Source organism: Pangasianodon hypophthalmus, chromosome 18 (assembly GCF_027358585.1).
Source record: "Pangasianodon hypophthalmus isolate fPanHyp1 chromosome 18, fPanHyp1.pri, whole genome shotgun sequence".
NCBI classification, from domain to species: Eukaryota; Metazoa; Chordata; class Actinopteri; order Siluriformes; family Pangasiidae; genus Pangasianodon; species Pangasianodon hypophthalmus.
In genome coordinates, this window is record NC_069727.1 from 5,746,713 (window position 1) to 5,774,080 (window position 27,368).

At 39.1% G+C, this 27,368-nt stretch overlaps 1 protein-coding gene across 2 annotated transcripts in view; it reads right to left on the reverse strand.

Moving 5' to 3' along the window:
- The window catches only part of scube1 (signal peptide, CUB domain, EGF-like 1), an 86,238-nt gene extending 59,008 nt beyond the window's left edge, over positions 1–27,230 (reverse strand). For both annotated transcript variants that reach the window (XM_026923005.3, XM_026923004.3), the window contains exons 1-4: positions 27,067–27,230; positions 24,549–24,671; positions 15,943–16,068; positions 2,007–2,141 (exon numbers count right to left, since the gene is read on the reverse strand). In XM_026923005.3, coding sequence (XP_026778806.1) covers positions 2,007–2,141; positions 15,943–16,068; positions 24,549–24,671; positions 27,067–27,154 — 472 coding nt within the window. In that variant the 5' untranslated portion in view covers positions 27,155–27,230. The remainder of the gene's footprint in view (positions 1–2,006; positions 2,142–15,942; positions 16,069–24,548; positions 24,672–27,066) is intronic.
- Between the last annotated feature and the right edge of the window lie 138 nt (positions 27,231–27,368).

Below are 27,368 nucleotides of genomic sequence, written 5' to 3' on the forward strand. Positions count from 1 at the left end.
AAAACTCATGAGATCAAAAGCAGAGTGCCAGGTCTCTGTTATAAAAACACTCCAAAAACAGCCCATTAAAAAAAAACTAATTCTGCCCTTTCCATGCCGTATGTCCAACATAATGACTACAAATGCATAATGTACTGTAACATTAAAGTGTAACATCATACATTTCTACAAAACAGTACTAAAACATGCACCTTCCCTAAACAGCTCTTTCACCACAATTATAACATGGCCTAGTAAAATCCCTTGAGGGAAAACTAGTCACATCCACCAATAACAGTGTCTATTGTACAATGTCAATTGATTTTGCAGCTTTAAGAATGTAACTTGGCATAAAACTGAACTGTCAGTACCAAGTGGCGCAACAAAAAAAGCAGTCACTCTATCATCGGGAAATCATGAGTGTGAATCCTGATGATGCCACAGTCATCCATGGCTAGAGAGCAAAAGGGGCTGTGGTTTCTCCCCTGTCAATCACAGTGACATGAGCCAGCTGTGGGCATCTGTGAGCTCATGTTTGTGGAAGAGGGCAGATAGTACTTTCCTCTGAGTGTGTTTCACTGCCCTGTGATGCAGCGGTTTGAAAAGATGTGGTTGGCTGTCTTCACATGTCTTGGAGGAAGCACTTAGCCTTCAGCCTCCCTGGTTGGTGGCTGTTGTATGATGGAGGACAGCAGGCTGGTGGGTGGGAGTTTTCCAATGACCACACTGGGGCGAACACTGGGGGGTCTAGGATCAGTTCAAGACCCTGTGGTGACTTTTTGTGTTTAATTTCAAATCAGAACACAACATTGACACTACTACGTTTCAAACTGACGACTGTAGCTTGCATAGAGACAAATCTGTGTATGACTTGCTTGATGCAACACTAGGACACTTGACCTCAGAAAATCACCGCAAAACTTGAGGCATTATTTGAAATAGCAGGTGAAACATGAAAACAGGTCCTATAAAATCTTTCTGAAATGTGCATAGTCAGTGCAAGAGTGAGCTAAAACCGACAAGAACTGACTCAAGTGAAGCTTATTCGTACATATCCTGTCATAAATAAAGGATAGCTATGAGAATAAGTAAACCAATTCAACAGTATACGTACAAGGTAATACATTCAAAGTACATCAGTTGTTTTCAAAGCAAGGTCCAGGGACCCCCAGGGGTATATAAAGAATAGTCACTTATATTTATGTTTTTTTGTCTGGACACTTGAATTGAATGTCTTTAAGCCAAACCTTAATAACTCAAAAACATGTAGCCTATAAAGAATGGCAACTTGGACCTAATGTGTTCTGTTGGTGGAAAGTTCAGGAACAAAAAGCTCCATGAATCCAAAAAATAGTCAGAATATTATTGTACACATTTGAATAATGAGCCTAATAATGAAGAATGAATCACTTGCATACAGTTCTACTATCTGACTAGTTCATAAAATAAATCTGTGCAGAGGGGATCTGTTGAATTTACAGGGGTTCCTGGCTGCAAATTTAAGAACCCTTGCAGTAAAGTACAAAGCTAAAGCTGAGAATAGGATCAAGACTGGAAACAATCTTGTGTGGCCTCTAGTGCATGCTGGGAAGTTTAGGGGTGTGGTGGGCAATGTGTCCTTGTCAGTGTGTGTTTGTGACCATTTTGGGGTCAGTTTCTATTCATTTGGTTATAAGTAAATTATTTTATTTAAATGTGAATACGTTTTAATATACAAGGATAATTAACCTAATGTATGCAAAACACTCAACCGCCAACCAGCTGGAGTTCAAAAGCAGACGATTCTGTGGAAAAGTCACTGACCTGGCAACACTACAAATCTAATATATATATAATACCCAAATAGTATTTTTGAGGCTTTAAGCTCCTCTTCTTGAATAATGGTTTATCTTCTTCTTATCAAAGAACTACCTGAGCTACCAAGATCAATGTTGTAAAATTCCAAAATTAATACACAGAGATGAAAAAGTAGGATCAAAGCCACAGACGTAGACACACAAACATACACACACACAAAGTAGGCAGACCTTCAGAGCGGTGGATGCAGGTGTGTTGGTTGTCGCTCAGGAAGAAGCCCTCTTTGCACTGGCACTCGTAGCTGCCCATGGTGTTCACGCAGATCTGCTGGCATCCGCCGTTGTTGTCCTGACACTCGTCCACATCTAACACACCAGACAGAAAGACAAACAGTCATTTCCATGTGCCCCCACACACACACACACACACACCCACACACCCACACACCCACACACACACAAACAAGCAGGGCCATCGTTTTGTTTTGTTTTTTTTTAACCCTGTAATCAAAAGCCCACACAGGTATTTGTGAAAGTGAATGCTTTTGTTTATTTGTGGTCCTCCTCTTTTTCCTCCTCACAATTTGATGTAGCTGGGAAACACAGCCGGTTAGACGCAGAACAGGAATGTTCCGGCATCCACACAAGCATCCTCCCGACAGCCAAACAAATAAACGCAGTGGCCAGGACACGCACAGGTAGTCGGTCAGAGGCACAAACAGAGAAGTAGACAGACAGACGGGTCAGTTAGAGAGCAGACAGGCCTCGAGTCCTCACGGAAATGAGCTCTAAGATTTAAGAAGTCCTCTTCAATTGAGTTCAGCCTTCAAACCATGTCTCAAGCTGTGTATTGTTAAGATTACATGCAGGTCATGCTGTTTAATGCTGTCATGTAAGTGTGTTCATATTTGTATAGGCAATGCCATGCCTTTGACAGATCTATAAATGTATTGGTGTGTTGGTTGGTGTGACATTTTAGCACCGGAATACAGTAACACACTTGAGTGAGTTTTATTTAGTCATGATGCAACAACCTGCTACTTTGGAGACTCAGGTCTGAAACTTACTCTGACCAGGTCTGTGACCTCAGATTGGCAAAGTGCAACATCCACCATCTTTAGACTTGCCTGTGTCTGAAAACTTAATGGTACAGTTTTACATCTGACTGTTACAAAGCATTGAAGCTGGAGACTGTTTCCATAAATGTTAAATAAAGTCTCCTCACCAAAAACTTCAAAATATAATCAGTTATATATGGATCTCCATTAATGTTTATCTGGAGCATTTGCTATACAAATCCCTGTGAATGAGCTGTTACTATAGAAACCACTATAGAAAACATGTTAGAATGAGCGCAATAATATAAACCTGATTGCCTCACAGCTGGAACTACTGTCCGAGCTGCTGTTATAGAAAATCATACTACACTGATGTTGATTTTCAAATCTGAAAATTTGACAGCGTATAATCATTGACATGGTGAAGGAGAATATTACAGTAAACTTTAATTTAACATTTCTGGAAAGAATCTCTGCTTGTTTTCTGACACGGGAAAAGTCTTCACTTTGGAGGACTTTGCACTTTCTGATTTCTCAGTTACATGATGAGCTGCATTTTTTGTCTTAATACCTTTAAGAGAGAAAAATAAGAGAGTCTGGTGAGGGAACAAGTGTTTATAGCTGCTATAACGTAAGTGATAGCAAGAACTAACTTGTCTCATGGACGTTTCCACTACATTTAATGTAACTATAAATGGATAAAAGAGTGACATGTCATTAATTAATAAATATAAAAGTGTAACTGTTGGCAAACTTTTCATGCTATAAGACCAACAGAACAGATGGTATTGGAAAATAATTAACTTCAGGGTGGTCAACACCCCAACATTGATTAATTTCCTGTAACATCACACCTGCAAGTGTTTTATTCTTATTTAATCAACACTTTATAACCAGCCAAATTTGAGTATTCAGTAGTTATGAATTTGCATAACTTTTTTTTTTAAAGAATGTTAATTTCTTTGTCTTGTATTGTCTTAAGCAATTGCCACAATTTCCTTTGGGGTCAGTAAAATCTTACTGGTTCAGAGAAGACAACATTTAACAATGTGTGTGTTTGCATTACACTGTATGTGCCTTATTTGTAACATGAAGGAAAATGAAGGAAAATATTGTCATCTGTTTCATTACAGTCATAATATAGTCATCTGTTGTATTTACCAACTTAATTAATGGTGAAACTTTGCTCTTTTTTGGCTACAGTGGTTTATAGTGCCATCTGATTTACTGCAATAAAAGGTTCTGGGTGAAGAAACTAAAGTACTAAACTAAACTAAACTAAACTAAACTAAACTAAAGACCAAACACTAATTTCTTGATTATGAACAGCTTTCTGGATACCTATAACATCCTAATCTACTGCAATTAGCAGTGAGTGGCCACTGACAGACAGTGACTCAGTGTATATTCCGAGTTGTTGCAAAGATGTGTGTGTGTGTGTGTGTGTGTGTGTGTGTGTGTGCGTGTGCATGTATATGTGTGTGTGTGTGTGTGTGTGTGTGTGTGTGTGTGTGCGTGTGCATGTATATGTGTGTGTGTGTGTGTGTGTGTGTGTGCGTGTGCATGTATATGTGTGTGTGTGTGTTATCTGGTGCTTGGGTAGGTTTTGCGTGCACTGTTTAGTCTAAAGCTCCCCGGATGTGTACTCTCTCTGATAGACTTTGTGAGTGTAGATAAGTTCTGAGTGGTTATTAGTAAGAGTGTTGATGTGTAGATGAATAGTTTGACACACAGATTAATGTTATTTTATACCACAGAGCTGTTGCATTTTTGGTTCTGCCTGGAGAGAAGGTGTTGATTAATTTTCTATAACAGCAGCCCTGACAATAGTGCCGTCTGCAAGACAAATCACAGGTTTATATTAATGCGCTATATTTATTATTTCTATAGTAATATCCTACACATGGACGTAACCTAAATCTAATAATAAACTGATTACATATGTGCTATTTAACAAAGATATGGTTTTCTGTAAGGGGATGTTTATTTAACATTTATGGAAGGAGTCTCCAGTGTCAGCGCTTTGTAGCAGTCTGTGAGTTCCATCATTGGAAAGTCTTTTTTTTTTGTCTTATAACCTTCATGAGGAAAAAAAAAAGATTGTTTATAGCTGTCATACCATCAGTGATAACAGGAACTAATTTGTTTCGGTGATGTAGCACTATGAACGGAGAGAAAGTATGATGGGTTGTTCTTTAATAAATAAAAACTTGTAGTTGTTGGACGATTGCTGTTGTATAAGAGGAATAAAACACTTCAGGACATACTGTTATAGGAAAACAAGGAACTTTGGAGTGGAAACATTAACTCTGACTCGTTTCAGGTCACATCCATCACCCCGTCGTTCAGGATTTTCCTATAGCAGCGTGCCATGTGAATACTTGAAATGCTTAATAACACAAAAAATAATATTTGTTATCATTACTATCATAATTCAGTGGTTAACAGACTTAAAACGTAATTGTTACTACTGTGTTAAGTAATATTTATTAATATACTCTTACAATGAACTCTTGTTATAATCGTTGTGACAGTATTTATTTTATTCCTATGCAAAAGTACACAAACTTTTGCACTCAACCATATACATGTGGGTGTTTGTATGCAAGTGAATCTGTGTCTACTTAAGTAAATATGCTGTGAGCCCCTATCAGTTAAGAGTGCACTGAAAGGGAATGAGTTTTATGAGCTCTGTAGTGTAGGAGCTGCTCTTTATTTGTGTGTATAAAGTGCTTTATGGCTGTTAGCACCTCCGGTACAGCAGCATAACAGCTACTGCAGGCTAACAGAGCGACATCAGAGCCAGACTCACTGTCCAACATGAGCTTCTACAGCCGGCACTACAGTGCTAGTGTTTTGTTCTGAGCACAGATTATGGACAAACACCGGATTCCTGTGAGGCATCACACAGCAGCAGACAGGGTGAGCGCCATTGCTATTGGTCACAGTATCATCCGTCTCACTGGCATTCTCTCAAACCCACACGGATACACAAACGCTCATAAAAAGAGTAATATGCAAACACCAGTTTACACGCACACACTCAGACTCCTAATTTGGTCACAGGGGTTTATTATGCGGCCCTTGGTTTTTACCTGGAGACATGACTCTTATTTTAGGCTCAGCAGGGCGGCTCGTTAACGCAGCCAAGACAGCGAGGCCTTTACTGTCCGAGCAAGTGGTGGAATGGAGTTGGAAAAAGGAGAGAAGGCCTATCTTTATGCTGCTTTCCCCAGAGGTATCCCTGTCTCTCTCACAGCCAAGCACATCTCATGTCTTGTACTTGAAATAAGATCTCATTCAAAACATGGTGCCACTGCGTATCGTATAGCATCAATCCAGGGAAATATAAATTGCCATTTCCTAAATGAACACAAACCTAAATGAGATGAAGTATAAAAAGCATTTCCCTACATGAGGGTGGTGAGGAACTGCACTGTGTGGCCTTGGCTCATGCAGCTCTCGCTGTCATGTGTCTAATGCATGAATGAAAACAGATAGTTAATGTGACAGGCAGCAATTTTTGCTTGTTCTCAAAAAAAGATAAAAACAACATTTCAGCTGTCATCTTTCAATTAAGGCTCATGCTGCCAAAAAATTGAAACATCTGGCATCTGAGACAGCAAGTTTAAACTAGACTGATTTTGATTTGTTTGATTGCACTTGTGTAAACTTTAATTTGGAAAAGACATCAGGGAAGATGAGACACAACAAGGGGAGACAGAGAGAATGATGACTGATGGAACACACAGCCAAGAAATGAAAAAATATAAAAAGGCTGGAGATGTCTGAAATGGTGCCCTCTTACTTCCTATTCTCTAAAAACAGCAAAGTGAGTTATGGGTATTGTGTACCGTATAGGGTCAATAATTTGGATACTAACCTATTGATTGTATAACTATACAGTGAACAGGCTGCAGCTGTAGCCTACGCCGTCTACATGATATTAGATAAGAGGACAAAAATCTAACATTTAATCAATAGTTCGACAATGAAACTATTTGAGTTCAGCAATGCATAATCACAAGGTCGCATCACTGGCATAATAAGAATGATGTGGTATTACTATTACACAAACAGATTTAAAGACAGATGAGCAGCTGCATTCATGATTTGTCATTTTTTTAAGGAGTTTCAAGTCCATACTGCTGTACTAGCTTCATATACCAAATATGACTTTTGGTATATTACAAAATACAAACAGAAAACTTTTCATTCCAAAAAATAAAATAAAATAAAAATACACTACATTTATGGTGCTGTAACTGTGAAACTATAATGAGAGCTCAGGACATTTCCTCTACTCTAGTACCACTTTCTGGTTGCTTCCAGGTTCTAGACTATTTAAACAGCTTATGTTTGTTAGCTCATTGTGAAGTCTTGCCATTCCTAGCATTTGTGGAATTTCTGAGCCTTTTGTTACTGCCGACTTCCTTGTTGTGTTTTAGACCTTTGTTTTGTTTTGGATTTGTCTTTGGATTACCCTTTGCCCTTGTCTATCAATATTTAATGGCCTTTGCCTGACAAATGGCTGAGTGATACTGGATCACATTCTCACATTATCTATCAAGATCTGTATTAAAACCCCATATCCTATATGTTACAGAATCCTTATATTGATGCCTTTTTATCTTAAAAGTCTTTATGGGACTTACTGTAATTAAGTCTAGTCTAGTGTCATTGTGACTGACAAGACAGTGAGAGAACACCATCCCTCCCACCTAGAGAGTACAGCCAATATTGGATGGCTGTGGCCAAGTCGTGATCTCCGGACCAGAACACAATTGCTCTTCTGTTGCACCACTCAGAAGCCTTTTACCTGATTTTTTTTATATAATGCTGTCATCTATACCATCAAAATAGTAGGCATGATAAGAAGTTATATTTTTTTATATTATCTTTACTATTTGTACAATAGAAGAAACATAGTAGCAACAAAGTGTCTACTAAATAATCTGAGAACCCTCAGCAACAAGCTGAGCCATAAAGAGATGCACTCTGTCCACTATATAGTTCACTATTATGTGAAAAAAGATTATCCAGTGAGCTCAAAAAATCCCACAATGAACTAAAATAGTTTAGTTTATAAATTGTGTACCTGATCAAGTACAGAATACCCATAATGCACTTTGATGTTTGTAACAAACAGAGTCCAGGACACCATTCTAGTCACTGCTTTTGAATGTAAAAGCAAACCCTTTTACAAATTAATCTCTCTCTTTTTTAAACAAAACAAAAAACTCAGTTTGGTCCTTTGGTATCCATTCTTTTTCCTTTCTGAATGAAGTGAGTGAGTTGAGAAGACAAAAAAAGAGGTTAAAGATAAACAGACAGGGAGATAAAAAGATAAGCCACAGCAGCAGCGCAGACATTCATTAAAACAGCCAAATGATCAACACATTGAGTCCAGCTGCCGGCACAGGCAGGGAAAATAAATACGAATTGAAATGAAAAAAGACGGGGAGGAACTGCACCAGATTACCCTTTAATCAGCCTCCTCCATTAGCCAATCTTAAATCAATTAGAGCTTAAACTTGTTGACATGTGGCATCTGGGAGTCTGTGAAACGACTTCCGACATGAGCTCCAACACACAGAGAGGCTGTTTCACTCGTGTGTGCTCTGAACCTCTTGCTCTGTGTGTGTGTGTGTGTGTGTGTGTGTGTGTGTGTGTGTGAAGTTCTCATTTAAAACAAACACATTACTAAGCGAGGACATTTCTAAGCAAACCTGAACACACACTCCACAAAAATATTCACTTTAGTGAATTCAACTATGGTTGGTGCAGCTTTTCTAAAACTATTTTGCAGCATACGTTATGCTCTGAGTGTTACACAATGCTAACATGAGAACAATTGATGCCACTGGACTCCATTTATGGTGGTCAGTCAACTGCTGGTTACTGCTGTCTCCCCTGAGTTCAGTGGAAACGGTGACATCATCTGTCTGAGATGAGAGGAGACTGACGTGAACACTTGATATGCTAGATGAGTGAAAAACAGAGAAAAAGATGGAGAAGCAAAGCAGGGAGACTACAGAGAAAGGTGTGAAGAACAGCATGTAAAAACAGGCGTGAGGAAGGTAAAGCTTTAATAAACTTGGCAAAATAAATTCACTTGTCATGGAAAATTTGTCACTGGTGACTGGTGATCTAAATCCTCTCAGTCGCTGGTTCTCAGCATGATTACTACTTTGTTATAGTGGCAAAAATCACAAACTCACACAAGTTTGCACAACTATAACTTCATTATATTTATTATTGATTTCTTATGGTTATTAGCATGCTTGACTGGACACTTGAATTGACTTAAAAACAAGTAGCATAATAATAATAATGAGAAGAAGAAGAAGAAGGAGAAGAATATAAAAATGTGGACCTAATATACTCTGTAGACAGTACAAAAATAAAAAGTAATTTAATTTAAAATTTAATTTAAAATATAATTGCACATATTTAGTTAAAAGGGTGCAAAAAGTTTGAGAACCCCAGCTCCAAGGAACCCTAAACTCAAAAATTATAATTTTAAATTATCCTCTTTGACAGCATGTTCTGATTATATTGCCTACTAAATTGGTATTTGGGTCAAATTAGCACAAATGTCTATCCATCCATCCATCCATTTTCCATACTGCTTATCCTATACAGGGTCATGGGGGAGCCTGAAGCCTATCCCAGGGAACTTGGGGCATGAGGCAGGGACACCCTGGACGAGGGGCCAGCCCATCACAGGGCACAATCTCACACACACACTCATTCACACACTACAGACAATTTGGAATTGACAATCAGCCTGGGGAAGGAAACCGGAGTACCCATAGGAAACCCCCGAAGCACAGGGAGAACATGCAAACTCCACGCACACAGGGCGAAGGTGGGAATCGCAACCTCAACCCCGGAGGTGCAAGGCAACAGTGGTAGCCACTGAGCCACTGTGACCCCCTAGCACACATGTCATATATTTCAATTTAAAATAGAGACTTTCTCAATATTTCTGTAAAATATTTCAGTAATTAGATCAAAGTTATGTATGAGCTCAGCTCCAGTGATAACACTAAATAACTTCCACAGCTTCGGAAACTATTAGCCACAAAACCTGCATACTAGCCAGCTATCCTAGCCACAAAACCTGCATACTAGCTAGCTAACCTAGCAACAGAATCTGCATACTAGATAGCTTTCCTAGCCACAAAACCTGCATACTAGATAGCTATCCTAGCCACAAAACCTGCATACTAGCTAGCTAACCTAGCAACAGAACCTGCATACTAGATAGCTATCCTAGCCACAAAACCTGCATACTAGCCAGGTATCTTAGCCACAAAACCTGCATACTAGCTAGCTAACCTAGCAACAAAACCTGCATACTAGATAGCTATCCTAGCCACAAATCCTGCATATAGCTAGCTAACCTAGCAACAGAACCTGCATACCAGCTAGTTACCCTAGCTAAAGAACCTGCCTTCCAACTAATTAACCTAGCCTAGCTAACCCTAGCAGTAATGAACAAAATAGCATTCATTTTTATATTTTCTAGGTTTGGCTATTGATAAATTACTGAGAATATAAGAATATGTAAATCAAGACTAAGATACTTAAACCCTACTTGGTCCCAGCTGAATGTGAACTAGTGTACTAGCGGTTAAATAGCCAGATAGCTAACTTAGCTAATATGAGTGATGACAAAGTCTTGTGTTGGAGTGAATTTGAAAAGGTTTGGCTACCGAAAAAGTAACAAATAATCAAGAATAAGACAAGGTTAAATAACAATCAGTGACTGAAATCCTACTAATCTCTCCTACTCAGTTTGGTAGGAGTTAACTAGCAGCATAGCTATGTTAGTTAATGGTAGAGATATTAAGATATTTAGGATGGTGGGAGACATGAGGACACTTCCAAGTTGCATATTTGTATATAGGTCCTAGCATTTTTATTGAGGCTAAAGGTGCTGTTGATGGACTTTATTTAATAGGTTACCTTTTGATAGATCACATAAATTACATGCTTTGGGGTATTTTGGGGTGAAATTATACAGATCAGAGTGCAACAGCAGTAAATGTGCTGAAATTGGTTGGAAAGGTTTGGAAGATGAAGAATTTTAAGATCAAGACAAGATCTTGACACAAATTCAGGTAATGCAGCCAACAGTTAATAAAAGCGTGCAAGGCAGTATCTTCCTTCTTCATTAGCCAGATTGGTATTTTGGAAATTGTGGTTTTAAATAAACTTCAGGTAAATAACTGAAAGTTCAGGAAGATGTTCATGCAGCCAGGTCTTCTCATCACAGTGGTCAGCCAACAGGTTTCCATTTTCATCTAAAAGTAAAAGACTCCAGAGAAACTCTGAGAACATCATTTATCAGCAGCCGCATTATATGGTTTAAGGAGCCGTGAACCTCTGAGACATAATTTCACAGGAACAGAAGAGGGGAAATTACAGACATAGAATATTTAAAAGCTTCAGGGCTCAATTTTCGTCCAAATGTAATTTCTCTCAATCAGAAATGAACTGAACTGCACTGATGTGGGTAGAGCCGTGCAACAGGGTGTGTGACATTCGAAATTCAAACGCAATTTTAAACAGTGTCTTGGACTTCAAAGTGCAAGCTTAAACATCCTGCCACATTTATCACAACTCCTTTTTGTGGATGTGCACCGTTTACATTACCTCACCTTAGCATATATAGCCAACTTCACTCAAGTACTAACTAAATACACCTGACTGAATTATTTGATGTAGTTATTTTAACAAATGAGAAGTGAAATCTGAAATATAAAGCACAGAAAGTGAGTTAATTTATAAAATAAACTTGGGTGGTCAAGTTAGACCCAATGAATTTATTAGGGTGGCAATCTAGGGTGGGGCAAACTACTAATTAACATGCATAAAAAATAACATAATGTGGCTCCCCCTACCTACATATGGCTTCAGTAGGATTCCCATTGGATATACAGTAAAAGGCACACAGCTAAGCAACGTCTAGCAAGCTACAGTACAAAGTCTTAGCTAACGTAACATTAGGCTACATCTTATAAACTACTCTAGGTTTACAAATTCAAAATAATTAGCTAGCAGTAGCTAAGAACATACTTAAGAAATCCGATGTTATGCCTTCATATAATGAACAGTGTTAACATAAAAAAAAAAATTTGCATGTTTGTAAGCTGTTTGTTTGTTGTGGTCAGTGGGGTCAGGGAATTGCTCACTTCTGTGTGAGCTAGCTTGACTTGTCTAAACTTGCTTGTGACTGTATGACATAAAACTCGTATCATGTGACATTGTTAACCGCACTGACTAATAATACCAACAACAACAACGACAACAACAACAACATGCTTCACGTTTCACATTAGGGTGGCAGTGACCACACCTGGCCACCCCTTAGCTACGCCCATGAACAGAATGTTTAACAAAACTAATTAATTTTGCTAAGTTTTGTTGTATGTTCTATCATCCAGCTGACCATATCTACCACTTAAATATTGCCATCAATCTAAAAAGTGAGGTCTTAGATGCCATTTCGAAAATGTCAGTTTGCTAAGTGACTCATCTTTCTAAAGAAAATGAGAGGAACTAATTTGATTGGACATTGCAGCAGCATATCTAAACACAGCTCTTATTAATGTATATATTCTAGCCCCGCCCCTTTCTACTACTACATTGCTTTGCTCCAGGTTACCATCTGCATCAATATACAGTATGCCATGCTTGCACCACTATCTGAAATTGGGGCCTTGTATTGGAGTGAAGAGTGCAGAACACTAAAGAAAAGAGAAATCCAGGACAAAGGTAAAGACAAGAAGTAAAGTGAGAGAGACATACAGAAAAAAAAGAGAAAGTAGGGATGTAGAACAGCAAAGCTCTCTTAAGTGTCGGCCCTCTAAGGTCTTGTCTTGGTTCCCAGTGCCACCATTTAGTCTTCTATTTGAAACACTCCACAATAAAGATGTCAAATAGAGAACAAGCCCGTTGCTTCTGGGGAAACAGGCTGGAGTCGTTCCAGAGAGACAGACGGCCAAAATAACCAAGAAATTACTGAGAGAGACCGAGAAAAGAGATATGAGGGGAGGATCGGAAAAATGAGATGTCAGGAAGATCAGCATGGGAGAGAAACAGTAGTGATAGTATAGAGTCAGCGAGAGAGAGAAAGACAGTGGCAAAGGATAATAAGAGCATGAACTTTAATAAGTTTACAGAGATAAAGATAAAGAGCAGAGACATTAGTTAGAGTGGACTGAGAGGCAAAAGGAGAAGATACCAGACTCAGTATGTTGCAATACGAAGAAAACAGAATGTAAAAAAATGAGTCAGGGAAAAAAGGACAACAAGGAGAAAGAGAATTAGAGACAGAGACATAGCAGAGACATGAGACATAAGGTAGCTGGAACAGAAAAGTGATGAAGGGCTGTGTTGTGTCGTGCTGCTCGGATATTTATCATCATTAGTGAGTGCTAATATAAAACGATGAGGTCAGCATCCTGAAACTCAATCACACTGCCAGCTCTTCTATTTTTTTTGGATTCATCAAGCAGGGAGGAGAGGAGGAGAGACCGAGTCGTCCAAAGCTTGTCCTCCTTCGCCAAGCTATTCATGTGCTGTCCTCCAACTCCTCACACTCTCTATCACTCTTAGTAACCCCTGTGCACATTGATGCTTGAAAGGCATAAAAAAAAAAGATGCAGTTAATTTTTCTTCCAGAGGTTTCAAAGCAGTAGAAAGATAACTACTGCGATCATATACAAGCTCTCAAACTTAATATAAACCAAATATATTTAGGGTTCAAATCAATTCAAGGGCTCAGATCACAACTGACCAAAAGTTATGATGTGTAAAGCCTGGTCCAATAATGGGCATTTACCAACATGCCAAGGCATGTCTTTCAACCTATCAATCTGCATTGGCTTGTAGCATGAATAAAAATGGATGTGTGAAGTTCCACAGCATGAAAAACCCACATACACATTTCACTTTTCAACAGATTCCTGAACCCCCACAGCAAGCCCCCTAAAACATTAAACTAGTCCTGCCTGTCAGAGTCATGGAATTTCACATTCAAACCATTTAAATAAATATTCGATGGTGAGTTATTAATTTTCTCTGACTTTTCCCTTCACGAGTCCATTTTTAACCACTAACATAAACATCCACCGTGCCAGTTGGATTCTGGGAAATGGATGCGATTGCGCCACTGGTGACACTTGAGGTGACATTTTAAAGAGAAGAAAATAACCGGGAGGGTTTTTTTTTTGCCAGCCGACTCCTGTCAGCGGGAGTGGAATGAGGGAGCTGGGCTAGATGAGGCTGCACTTCCCAAAGCGCACAGAGGCGTGTTTGTTTACGCTTACGGAGGGGTCTTTGGAGAGGTCACTTGGCAAAGAGAAGAGGAGAGAAAAACTCTTCAAGAGAAAGTGGACTAGAGACAGGCTAGCTGTGTGTATGGTGGAGGCAGAGTTTGGTTTTCTAGTGCATGGGTGCAAGTTGAAATCGTATAGGCCTGCAGCACCATGATATAATCTAGGGGAAATTCTCAGTATAAGAGTAAAATGGCAAGAGTAAAATACAGCTGATGACTTAATTCTTCATGACAGTTGAAGAGGAGAAACTAGCCTCTGCCCCCTTAGCTGACTATAGTGAATGCTAGTCATAGTGAATGCTCATAATGCAGATTGTACTTGCATTGCTTTATAAATTTTGCTTTATAAATTTTGCCATGACACATTTCTGAATACAATGATGCATTAAATCTACTTTGTGTAGCTCAAAGTGTATGCATTTGGGTAGATACGTAGGAGATCTTAACCTTCACTCTCCCTGATTAGTATGATAGGAGATAGCTGGCTGATGGGTAGAAATTAGGGGAAAAATGGAAAGAAAAAGGGGAGAAATGGGGAAAAAATATATATAACAGGTTACAGGTCAAGAACAGTGATATTCAGCTACAATTTGTGAAGGTCCAGCTACATAAAATTCCTTGATTACCAAAGGCTGGATAAGTAACTAACATGCTAAAATGTTTAACCATCAATGATTAGTGATAAATAAGACATCAATTTGAAGTTGTTATGTTTTGTTTCACAGTGGGGCTTCACAGTAACACAGCACCACAGACTGTACACAGATGAGACATAGCTTGAAGTTTTACACCACAGGAAAGTGTTCAGGATGGATCAAAAAAAATTCGGGCTCTTTATTAGTACCTAGAATAATGAAGACTGCAGCAGGGGCAGAGCCTTTTCTACAAACCCCCAGATATGCTTTCCAGTTAGTGGTATCATTCTTTAAGTCCAGGTCGAAAACCTATTTGCTTCGTCAAGATTATTGTTAATAACTTTTCTCCTAGGTAAAGATGCAGATCTGGTTCATGGGCATAGAGAATTTCGGTAAACTGGGATATTTGGATGCTGCCATCCCCTGTCATATCTAGTCCTGCCAGAATCCCTGCTTGCTCTTTGCACACAATGTACATCCTTATTAATCATGATAGGACATGAGCATACCTCTCATTCTCCCCACCTCTCTCTCTCTCTCTCTCTCTCTCTCTCTCCCTCTCTCTGTTGAGTGACTACTGCCCTCCAGACCTGCTTGGCCCATGATGCTCTATTTTGGCTTGGAGCTTCTGTCACCTTAGAATCACTCGCTGCTGCTGAAGACGGCCTCACATGGATAGCTTAAAGATTGCCGTGAGATAGCTTAGAGATTGCTGTGGATGGTACCACATGGATACCCTCAAGGTTGTTTTAGATGGTCTTATTTGACTATCTTAAAGACTGCACTTACTGAAGACAGTTTATGTCCAACTTTCGTTCATTATTCAGTATTCAACACACTCAGCACTGTTATAATCACTCTATCTGGTGTAAACCTGAATAGGATTGGTTCCCTTTTGAGTCTGGTTCCTCTCAAGGTTTCTTCCTCATATCATCTCAGGCTTGCCACTCTTACCTCTGGCTTGCTCATTAAGGATTTAAATCTAAATCGATATACAGATTACTGTAAATCTTCTTTAAACTTAAAAGTGCTATATAAGTAAAATTGAATTGAACTGTTTGCTTCTGGATGTACAATTGCATATTTGTGAACACACACTGAAGAGCAAGCTGCAATTTTCTTACCTAGACAGTTATGTCCATCATCTGCCAGCATGAAGCCATCATAGCACGTGCATCTGTAGTTACCAGGGATGTTGATGCAGTCGTGCACGCACCCGCCATTGTAGTCATTATCACACTCGTCCATATCTAAAAGACAATACACACAGGCAAAAAATAAACATATTAGTATTACATTCACTCATTCATATTACATATATTACATTTTAACTGTTCAGTATTACATTCATTACACACATACCCAAACTCCAATCGCACTCGTATACATTGATGCTGTTTATTTCCTTTCTGCATCAAAGCGTGCTAGTTTATGACTTTGGGAGCAAAAAAGTGCTGTCAAAGTACACAAACTTGTCAAACCCAGAGCCAGCTCATCCTTAAAGAATCTGTAAACATGTTTTTTTTGTAGCTTGGTGTTTTGGTTTTGCGTGTTTAGATGGAAGCTGTAGAGCATATCACAAATGCGCAAATGCTCAGAGAAAAACAAAAAAGCAGGAAGCAAATGAGGGAAAGGAGTAGAATGTGTAAATACGTACATAGAGAACCTCTCCAGATGTTTGTGTGTGTGTGTGTGTGTGTATGTGTGTGGAGTGTTGGAGGGGCATGGTTGTAGGCGTCAGGAGAGGAGGAGGTCATTAGCAGAGTGGACTTCCTGCCCATGAGCTGTTGTTGACATCAGCCAGCAGCAAGCAGACAGCTCTAGGCTGCCCCTTTTTTATGCTTAAACAAAGATAAGTCCCTTTCACACATAAAAACTGGAACATCAACAGATTAATTTGCTGGCAGATCCCTGCTTTAATACTGTTCACTTTAATAGGAACACCTGTACACCTGCATATTCATGCAAATATCCAATCAGGCGGCAGCAGTGCAATGCATAGAATCATGCAGATACAGTTCAGCTAATGTTCACATCAAACATCAGAATGGGGCAAAAATGTAATCACAGTGACTTTGACCATGGCATGGTTGTTGGTGCCGGAAGGTCTGGTTTGAGTATTTCAGAAACTGCTGATATCCTTGGATTTTCACCCACACCAGTCTCTGGAGTTTACACAGAATAGTGCGAAAAACAAAAGAAAACATCCAGTGAGCAACAGTTCTGTGGGCAGAAATGACTTGTTGATGAGAGAGGTCAGAGGGAAAATGGCCAGACTGGTTCGATCTGACAGAAAAGCTCCAGTAACTCAAATAAATACATTTTACAACTGTGGTGAGCAGAAAAGCATCTCAGAATGCACAACACATCAAAAATTGAGGTGGATGGGCTACAACAGCAGAAGATCACATTGGGTTCTACTCCTGTCAGCCAAGAACAGGAACAGGCTTCAACATTTTTTTTTTTTTTGCTTTAAGGTATATACAGCATTTATGGAATAAAACACTTGGTGGCATGCTGTCATAGGAAAATAATCAATGACAGGGTGTTGTGAGACAGCCCAAAGCAAACAGAGTTACTGTGACTACTCCAAAGCTGATTATTTTCCTATAACAACAAATCCTGAAGTATTTTATTCATCTTATACCCTCACCATCTGCTCAAAAAATGCATTATCATGTTCCTGGGAATCTGCAAAGTATAAACTCCTCTGTCCTGAAGTCTTTCCCACATCGGAAAACTTAAAGTTACAGGTGTATCTCTGACGTATACAATTATCTGACACTGGAGAAAAAAAATCTATAGGGCATTCTCCTTACAGAAAACACCATACCAATGATCAGCATGTGTTTATGTGGAACATTAGCCATGCAAGTCCCTGTGAATTAGCTGCTTCTATAGAAATGATAATGTATTAGAACAAGTGCATTAATATGTGATTTGAATTACAGCCGGGACTACTGTCAGAGCTGCTGTAATCAATCCACACAAATCTGAGAATTTAACAGCACTGTTAACAATTGCCTTTCCTGAAGTAAAACAGAGGCAGGGGTGCTGATGATGCCTGATTAAAAATCAGCAGGACTCTGACACAACACTAACATGAACTTTCTTCCTCTTCCTGACTGTGCTCAGGTTTGATTCGTTTTGACTGGACGTGCTGTTTTCTCAGCGAAGGGAGCCCCAAGCACTCTCTCCTCCACATTTCTCTCAGGCCATCGCCTTGTCATATCCGAACTTCACACCTTCCTTCCATCCCCTCTGTCTCTCCTCCTCAGAACATCAAGGCTCAATGTGAGGTGCCTCATAAGATTTTTCTCGGCCACTGTCCTGGCCCCAACCACACAGGCCCAGCCTCAGCGTGTAGTGGTTCTGTGAAGATAATTCTCTCATCTATGTCAAAATGCAGTTCTGCTCCACGGCAAAATTCAAGAGGGGGGTGTGATGCGTCCGGCTCTCTTCCACCGTGCTGTGTGAATGTCTGGGTAATGTGTGTGAGATAAGTGTGTGAGTGGGTATGAGTGGGTGAGTGAATGCATACAGGTGGGATTACTGTGGCAGGGTTTTGTGTGTGTGTATGTGTGTGTGTGTGTGTGTGTGTGTGTATGTGTGTGTGGACTATATAAAGCAGCAGAGACAGTCTGACCTGCTCTGGGAGGGGAGGATTTTGTAAAGGAGGGTGCTCACACCCAGTCAGCCACTCAGAACAGCAGCAGCTCTGTGACGAACACACAGACACCAGGCAGACAATGGCCTACTAATAATCCTACACCCCTCTTTTTCTCTATCTGTCTATCCTTCATTCCCCTTCATTTGTTTCTCTCGCACACACAGAGACACCCTTCAGCGGAGACTAGGGCATTTACCAAAATTGTCCTTACTTGCACTTGCACTTGTTTTATCTGATTTCATCTGATTTTATTTGATTTCAGCAGTTACAAGATGGACGGTATTAACACCCCCCCCCCCCCCCCCACCCCCCCCACACAAAGTTGTAGCATCACTGGCCATTTTGGCGACCAACATCTGACTGCAAACTGAAATAATGAGGCTTATGTCAGTTTCATTAAGGTAGCTATGCAACAGCTTGAATAAAGCATGACATTCACTGTGTGAGGTAATCACACTTAGCAAGGTCCACCAGCATGTTTTATAAAGTGGCTTCTTACACAGCATGATCTCTTCAGGAAGAAAGCCAGGCAAGACTGTAAAGAAATTAAGAATATTGCCATGTTGTTTTGGTAAAATATACTTATGTTGCATTGTTATGTTGAGGCAGAAACACAAATTTTGGCAAAACCCCATTTTTCAGCCACAGCAACATGCAACAGGTTTTCAAACACTACCACACATATATTGAAAAAGAACAGGAACCAGAATGAGCCTTGTAGTTAATGGAAGATTCGAAGCACAGTAGGTTTAAAAAATTGATGATTTAAATCAACAAGCTGTTCAAGAGGGTGCCTTAATACAGTATATCATGGTTATACACAGCAGTGAGATCTGAAAAAAATAAAACTCAGCAAAATCAACAGTAAGAAGTAATTCACTGTATGCTATGACAATTAAAAGTCATCAAACTATCAATGATCAAACTAAAGCCATTATCGGATTACAAGATTATCCAGTGCATACCATTAATCTAATTTTTTTATATACATTTGTGCAAAAAAAAATTTCAGATCTATATTTGGATCAAAATGGAGAGAGCATAAAGAAAGACAGAATCTACAAAAACCAATTTATTATTTTCCAGTTAAGCAAATCAAGAGCTAACCTGTAATCAGTAACCTCAAATCAAACCGACACTGATTCCAACCAAATGACAAGAAATGTGTAACATGAAGGGATTAAAAAAATACCTTAAGAAAATAAAACTGTGTACACTGGTATTGAACTGGTTTGTAATCTGGTGAATGTGAAGGCTATAGCATATGATTTAAATCACTGTCCTCCTCAGTGATGAGCCCTGTGGGTGGGGGCGGGGTCATCCTGGAAGAGACCACACCTACCAGGATAAAAATGTTTCATCATTGCATCAAAGTGATCATTCAGAAGAATGTAATGATTTGCAGTGACGCTTATCTCTAAGGGGACAAGTGGAGAACTTTTTTTTTTTAACAGTCACTAGTTTTTCCCTTTAACTATCACCAAAGATATAAATGACATACCCCTGAAGATCTCCTTTACCCTTAAGAGTACAGGGCCCGACACAGCACAGCTTAAGGCTCATTAACACTGAAAAGCAAGAAATCCTTCTCTCCAGACTGACATTAGAGTAACACAAGTACATTTTAGGACTCATTGTAGACCTAAGTCATGCCCATGCATTAATCAATACACAAAATCAATAACACAGTACAATCTCTCCAACGCCGTCTCCAAGGCAACACCGTATCCATCCCAGCTGCACCATTTTATTTAATGTGCCAATTTCAATCCTAACAAATCAATTGTTTTTTCATTGCAGTTTGCTGGAGTAAATATTGTTTATTCTTATTTATACACACTGTTGAAGTGTGACATTCAGTTTTCCAGCGAGCTGCATGGTGTAGTGCTAGTTTTTGCTCTAACACTCCTGAATCAACTCATTAAGCCCAGTCTTAGTCAACCGCACACATACACACCACCTATTTAGTGCTATGCACATTTTATTCTTGGCACAGCCATTACCAATCCATCTGCTCCAACTGCACCAGTACAGATTTGCATCTTTTTATACTTTATCTCTTTATTTAACCCCTTCACATCCTGTGATCATTATAATGGCCATCACAAGAAGCATTCAATGTGCAAATTAAGAGAAAGCCCACTGATTAATTGTTGCAATAGGGGTTTCAAACATGCAATGGTGAAAATTATTATAATTTGTCAACTATAGTTTTGTGTACCTAGACAAAAAACTCTGTAAAGGGAATATGATTCAAAGATGTGTATCCTTTGTATTTGAAGACTGTTAAATTTATATACAGTTATTTTTCTGCAAAAATATGACACAATTCCACTCTTCTCGGCTGATCATAATGTATACATTACATCAAATAGGATGTAATAAGGAGAAATAAGGTTCTGAAGCGCAAACATGTCATTCAGAATAATGATCCATATTGTATTCCTAACATGAAATGCTAACTTAATTTACTTTATTTGATTTTATTTTGCTGCTTTGAAAATACCATGTCAGTGCCAGCGCTGTGCAGATAAAAGCGCACCACTCTGATGGACAGTTTCGAAAAATTTATATGGTGGGTGCACCTGACAAAATGGTCCTAAGTGTATATGTTAATAATAAAACATAACAGGGCATGGTGTTATAGGAAAATAATCAACAAATGAGTGCTGTGATGAATTGGAATTACTCTTTTCACCCTGAAGTAGATTATTTTCCAATAACAGCATATCATAAAGTGTTTTATTACTCCTATACCACAGCAATTTGCGAACACTAACCATTTGTTATTTACTGAAGGATGATATCAGACCTTTGTGTTTATAGTTATATTTAATGTTGGGGAATGCTAGTTATTTCCACTGACATTATAAGTGGAATCCACTTACATTTTAAGTGGAATAACAGTAGTTCCCTCAGTAGTAACCCTTCCTTTTTCTCTCTACAAAAAAAGAAAATACAAAAAAAAATACAAAAACACAGCTTGAGAAAGTGCAAAGAAGAAGAGCAAAGTCCTCTATCCCCAAGACTTTCCCCAAAAAAAGGTCTCCTTACAGAAAACTTCAAACTTAACACCATTTCAACAATTTGTTTTTTGTTAAATAACACCATGTGCTTTAATCTGTTTATTCCTAAGTTTAGATTATGTGGTGCATCTGTCATAAATGTCCCTATGAAATAGCTGCTGTACTGATATAAAACTGGGATTTGCAGCTGGTACTATTGTCAGAGCTCCTGTTATAGAAAATTAATCAGCCTCTGACCAATCAGAATCGAGAATTCCACAGTGCTGTGGTATAAATTAGCATATATTATATTATACAAGCGCTCGCTACAAAAGAAATCCTTATATGTGAAAGAGTAAACATACTTGCCTGTTGTGCAACTTATTCAACTATGTAAAACTTTCCATGACTGAATATCATAAATTTCTGTGCCTCAGAAATCGCCCATCAATAGCGCAACACAAAATGCATAATACAGGCTCAGATAAAAGAGCATGACATTTGGATCCTCTCAATCCTCCAATTAACTGGTGACAAGAGCAAGAAAAGTTCACATTTTTCCAATGCATGAGAAAAAGACAGCGATGGAAAATAATTCAAAAAATAATGATTGCAGTACAATAAGGAGAGGAAAAGCCACTTGTTCACCCACCAAATAACTGTATCTCTTTGGATGATTATGAATATTTCATGACTGATTAAAGTCATGATAGTTTTAATCATCCATTGTTAAACACAGCCAGAAGAACTAATACAACTCAGTGAATTTGGTAATAATAAGGATGCTCTATTTACTAGTTTTCACCGAGTCATTTGTACTATAAAAGACAAAAGCTGTAGATGGTGGACAATAGAGTCACAGGTTGTGAGGGATTTCACGATTGGAGAAAAATAAAAGAATTTAAAACACAGGTAAAAAGAATTTAAAACACAGGTAAAATATCTTTAACAACTACCTATGTGCAAGTTTCTGATAAATAACTTAAAACTTCAAACATGCATCAAAATATAATCATTATTATACTTGAAAGATCATATTTTGCATTAATCTGCGAATCCATTTAACATCTCATGTTTGAACATCATTTTTCCATGAGTCATCCACTATAGTTAATGAAAAATGTACATTTTAGTTCACATTTACTCAACCCTGTTACCTGAACATATTCACCCCATGAAATATTTGGAATATTCCAACAGGAAGTTGCACCATCAGATTTTCCTGAAGATCACGGGAAGAAGAAAAGGAAGTTCTTTCCTTCTTTTTTTCTTTATTTTCAATGATATTGTGACATTGACTGACGAGATCAATTTGAAAGATTATTCTAGTAATTCTTTAGATTTATATTACAGCAACTGTCAGCAAATAAACCTTGTAAAAAAATTAGATGGGTTAACACATTATAAATGGTTAAATGTATGTTTTCTTAGATTCAGTGTTAAAAAGAAAGAGTTACAGTTGCTAAATAGTGGAATCGCCCATGTAACAAGGCTAATCTAGTGTATAGGCTCATTGTCTGAAGTTGGAGCCAAAATGAGCCATAAATTGTCTGCAAGTTGTTTCTGTTTGCTTGCCAAAATACAATGCCCAGTTCTGGATCCACGTCGGAAGCCTGTGTAGTATCACAGAGTCCCAGAGACACCACATGCTCGACCACAAAAGCCAAAGCGTGCCATGACTTCCTACCGCTAATCAACACCACGGCGTCTCGGAGTTCTTTACATTCAGAGCCGAGGACGTTACTGTGTAAGCAGGCAATGTGACGGAGTAACAATTAGCCAGAGCATTCTGTAGTTCTCTTAACTTCCAAACATGAAGCCAAACATGAAAGCTTTAATTAGAGATCTTGCTTTAGACCTCCTACCAACTACACACCAGCCTCCGTGTATATCTAGCCACAGAGAAAGGAAGAAAAGGAGAGCAAGACAAACAGAAGAACAGAAATACTGACCTACACATACATCACACAGATTTGCGCTCATACCGAAGCAAAACTATCAATCCTCCAACTTCTGTGGCACGCAGACTGTGGTTTTAAGGTGGGAGGAACTGGCTCCTGAAAGCTCAAGAACATTTCGTCTGTTTCCTTACAGGAAATAAAGAAATAAAAGATAGGTTGTTCTACCCTCAGACATCAGCATCGGGAATCCTGTCCAGAGCACGGCCTGATTCAATTCCATTTCAAATCCTCCTAATTCATTAATGGAGGTGAAAATGGGTTTCAGGTTCCGTAATAGATAGAAATTACATTTCCTCACTTCCTGAAACATTAGCTCTAAACATCTGGGTAAGGAAGAGGAATGAGCGAAAGAATAATCCAGAATGCACAGATTTAGAATGCTTATCGACGAGATCTTAACAGCTCTTTCTTTCTTTTTCACTCTCAAAATAATGCACTGCGCTCTGCTGGAGAGATTTTTTTCATATGCAAAATGTGTGTGTGTGTGTGTGTGTGTGTATACATGAAGGCAGGTGAATACTAAACCAACTAAAGAAATATTTTATTGTCCATTCATGCGATTATGGGCCAAGCTAGGGTTTGCTTTTTAATGCTCATCAGTTGCAGGGATCCAATATGCTCACAGTGTCATTATAGCTATAGATGCTTATTGCATGGACATGAATGATCTCACGTCTGCAGATGTGTATGCAGATGTGTCTGTGTGGACGCATGAGTAAATTTGTGAGAATACAATTTACAAATGATGTGTGTGCCTCATATGTTGTCCTATGTAAGTAAGTGCACAAGCATAATTAAAGGGTGTGTGTGTGTGTGTGTGTGTGTGTGTGTGTGTGTGTGTGTGTGTGTGCATTAGCTCAAGCTGTGCTGTGCTCTCAGGCAGAAAAGGAGCTGGAGGTGTGAATGCTGGGGCAGCACCTCACACCATCCACACCCCACTTCCTCCATACTAATTAAGACCCACAGCAGGAGCTGGGGAACAGCTGTATAACCCACACTAAATAAAGTACAAGAGAAAAATAAAGAAAGAGAGAGTATAACCAATGTAAATTTCTGTACAGGGGTGTATTTACATGTGAAGAATGAAAACCCACCTTCACAGTGCTTGCCGTCTCCCCTGTAACCAGCCTTACAGATGCACCTGAAGGACTTTGGGGTGTTTTGGCACAGAGCATCGATGTGGCAGTCATCTGTACCCATGGAACACTCGTCTACGTCTGAGAGAGAGAAAGCATACGTTACTCATTCCTAGTGATCCACTATCCAGTGTTACAGTTTATGTCCAAGTCTCATCATTGCTTCAGTGCATAATCTCATCTGGATGTGCTGCTGTAATCATAGAGGCTGTTCTGTGCTCATATGACTCTTATTCACAATCTGCTCACACTGAATATCCTGTAAACACACTCAGTACAAAATGCTTTATAATCCCACTATCCAGTGTTACTCGACTCCCTTTTAAGTCTGGTTCCTCTCCAGGTTTCTTCCTTATCTCGTCTCAGGGAGTTTATCCTCACTGTCACCTCTGGCTTGCTCATTAGGGATCTAAATCTTCATCTGGATTTCCAGAACCTGTCCCTGGAATACTGTGTGCGAGGTGGGAATACACCATGCACCATGCACGCCATGCACACGCATTCACAACTGAGTTGCCAATTCACCTAACCGGCATGTTTCTGGGAGGGAGAACATGCAAAACTCTGCACAGACAATAACCTGAGCTCAGGATTGAACCAGGAACCCTGGGGCTGTGAGGTGACACTGCCCAAAGCTGCTGTTACAATACATATTGTTAAAAATAATAGGAAGATTTCAGGACGGTTTCAGTGTAGTGTATTGAAGACCCTCAGATCTGACTATCTGACTGAACAGTGCATTGCTTTGGCTGAAGCTGCTCCTTGGTCTTGTAATTTATTACTATATTGCAGTAGGGAAAATAATTACAAAACAGTACAACAGGTAGAGTGTGAGAGACATAAAATAAGAAAACCTACTCTGTGTACCAGCAGTAATACAATCCCATAGTGTTGAATTTTTAACTCTCCTAGATTTTTAAGCATATTTAAGTTTACTAAGCACTAGTGAAGACATGAGCTATGCATGAACAGGAGATTCACATGACATATGAATGAATGAATGAATGAATGAATGAATGGATGGATGGATGGATGGACATTAATTCATCCATTTCACTAATTTTAGCAATATAATTGTCCATTAATCTTGGAGTAGAACAGGTCTTTCCATTCATTCAATCCATTCAATCCAAAGCCTGTCCTGGGAACACTATGCACAATGTGGGAATACACCCTGGATAGGACACCAGTCCATTGCAGTGTATAGGTCCTTCCAGTTTTTATTTATTCCCATCCATTTTCCTTATTTCCTTTTTAGACAAATAAAACACTGCACCACCGTGGTATCAGAATGCTCAGACCTCAATTAAATTAAACAATACAATAACAACATAAAGATAATGATATCATAACAACCTAAACACATAAACGAAAACACAATTACATCTCATGCCTGAGGGTGGATGAGATGGACTGTTATTTCATATTAGAGGAAGTCTGCTGACACACACAGGCTATTAGTGGGTGTTAAATTGAAGAGGCACACACACAATCAATCATAACATGGCATAATGGCAGTAATTAAAAATGCAGTTTTAAACTGCTTTAAAGAGTAATATCTTCACTGTTTGTTTAAGGGAAAATTTCTTAGATCAACACAGTTGTTAATTGCTGTGTAGCCTATATAAATTTTATAATAAAAATGTTTTTGCAACAGGAAATTAAGGCTTCATTATAATCATGTATCTTGGTATCATCATGGTATCATTTCTATTGGCTACTCAAGTGTTGGTAATTTACAAAATGTAAATAAATAAATAAATAAAAATAGATAAATAAATAAATGCTAATAATTATTTTAAAAAATATCTAAAAAATATATTATAAAAATAATAAATGTTTATTTCATATTATCTGAGTGCCAGAGCCAGTGATGCACTGAGGTTAATGCCTCTCTCCTTAACAAACCGAAGCCCAACCCCAATCCCAAATCACATTCATTTTAAACACACACCAGGGTCTTTGCATGGTCAGGTATCGACTGATTTGCTATTACTGAAGCCCACAGGGTTTCTGCAAACTGTCGATGATGCCAGTGAGGGGTCGATAAGGCTATCGGTGAGGGGTCTATAGTATATCCGTGAGGGGTCGATAAGTCGGAGGATCGACACTCTTCACGAGCCCTGGGCCAGATGGACCCCCTGAGACACCCCATGCAGGCTTTTTCAACTAAACCACACAATAGACTTTGTTATTGCGCACACGCGTGCGTAAATAAGTTACACTTAGTTTTCCAAATAAAACCGAAGCAAGAGGATCATCAGGGGATCTAATTAGGCAGCAGTGAGCATTTCACAACATACACAGCAATCAACTAACCTTTACAAATGATCTGGATGGGTAGCCTAGCTGGAGATCATTTTTGCGTTAATGAAGTATTTGGAGACATGGACATGGTGTTAAAAGTTTTGGCAGCGGAATGATATGAAAGATAATGGTGAAAATGAAGATGAGGATAAGATAAAAGAGGACTGACCTGCCGTCCCGACATTTCCCATTACAGTGCAAGTGCTGATGAGGACAAAAAGCAAACAGAGGAGCCGAGGAAAGCGCGCACTTGCCATGGCGAGAGCTGGGACTGAGCGCAGTTTGCCAGAGATGCGTGTTTCTGTGATAAGAGGAACGATCAGGACTGAGAGAGACAGAGAGAGAGAGACAGAGAGAGAGAGAGAGAGAGAGAGAGGTGAGTGTAAGACAGCTTCTCATTGGCTTGCACGCGTTTGAGGAGGAGACTGGATGTGTAGAGAGAGAGAGAGAGAGGGAGAGAGAGAAAGGCAT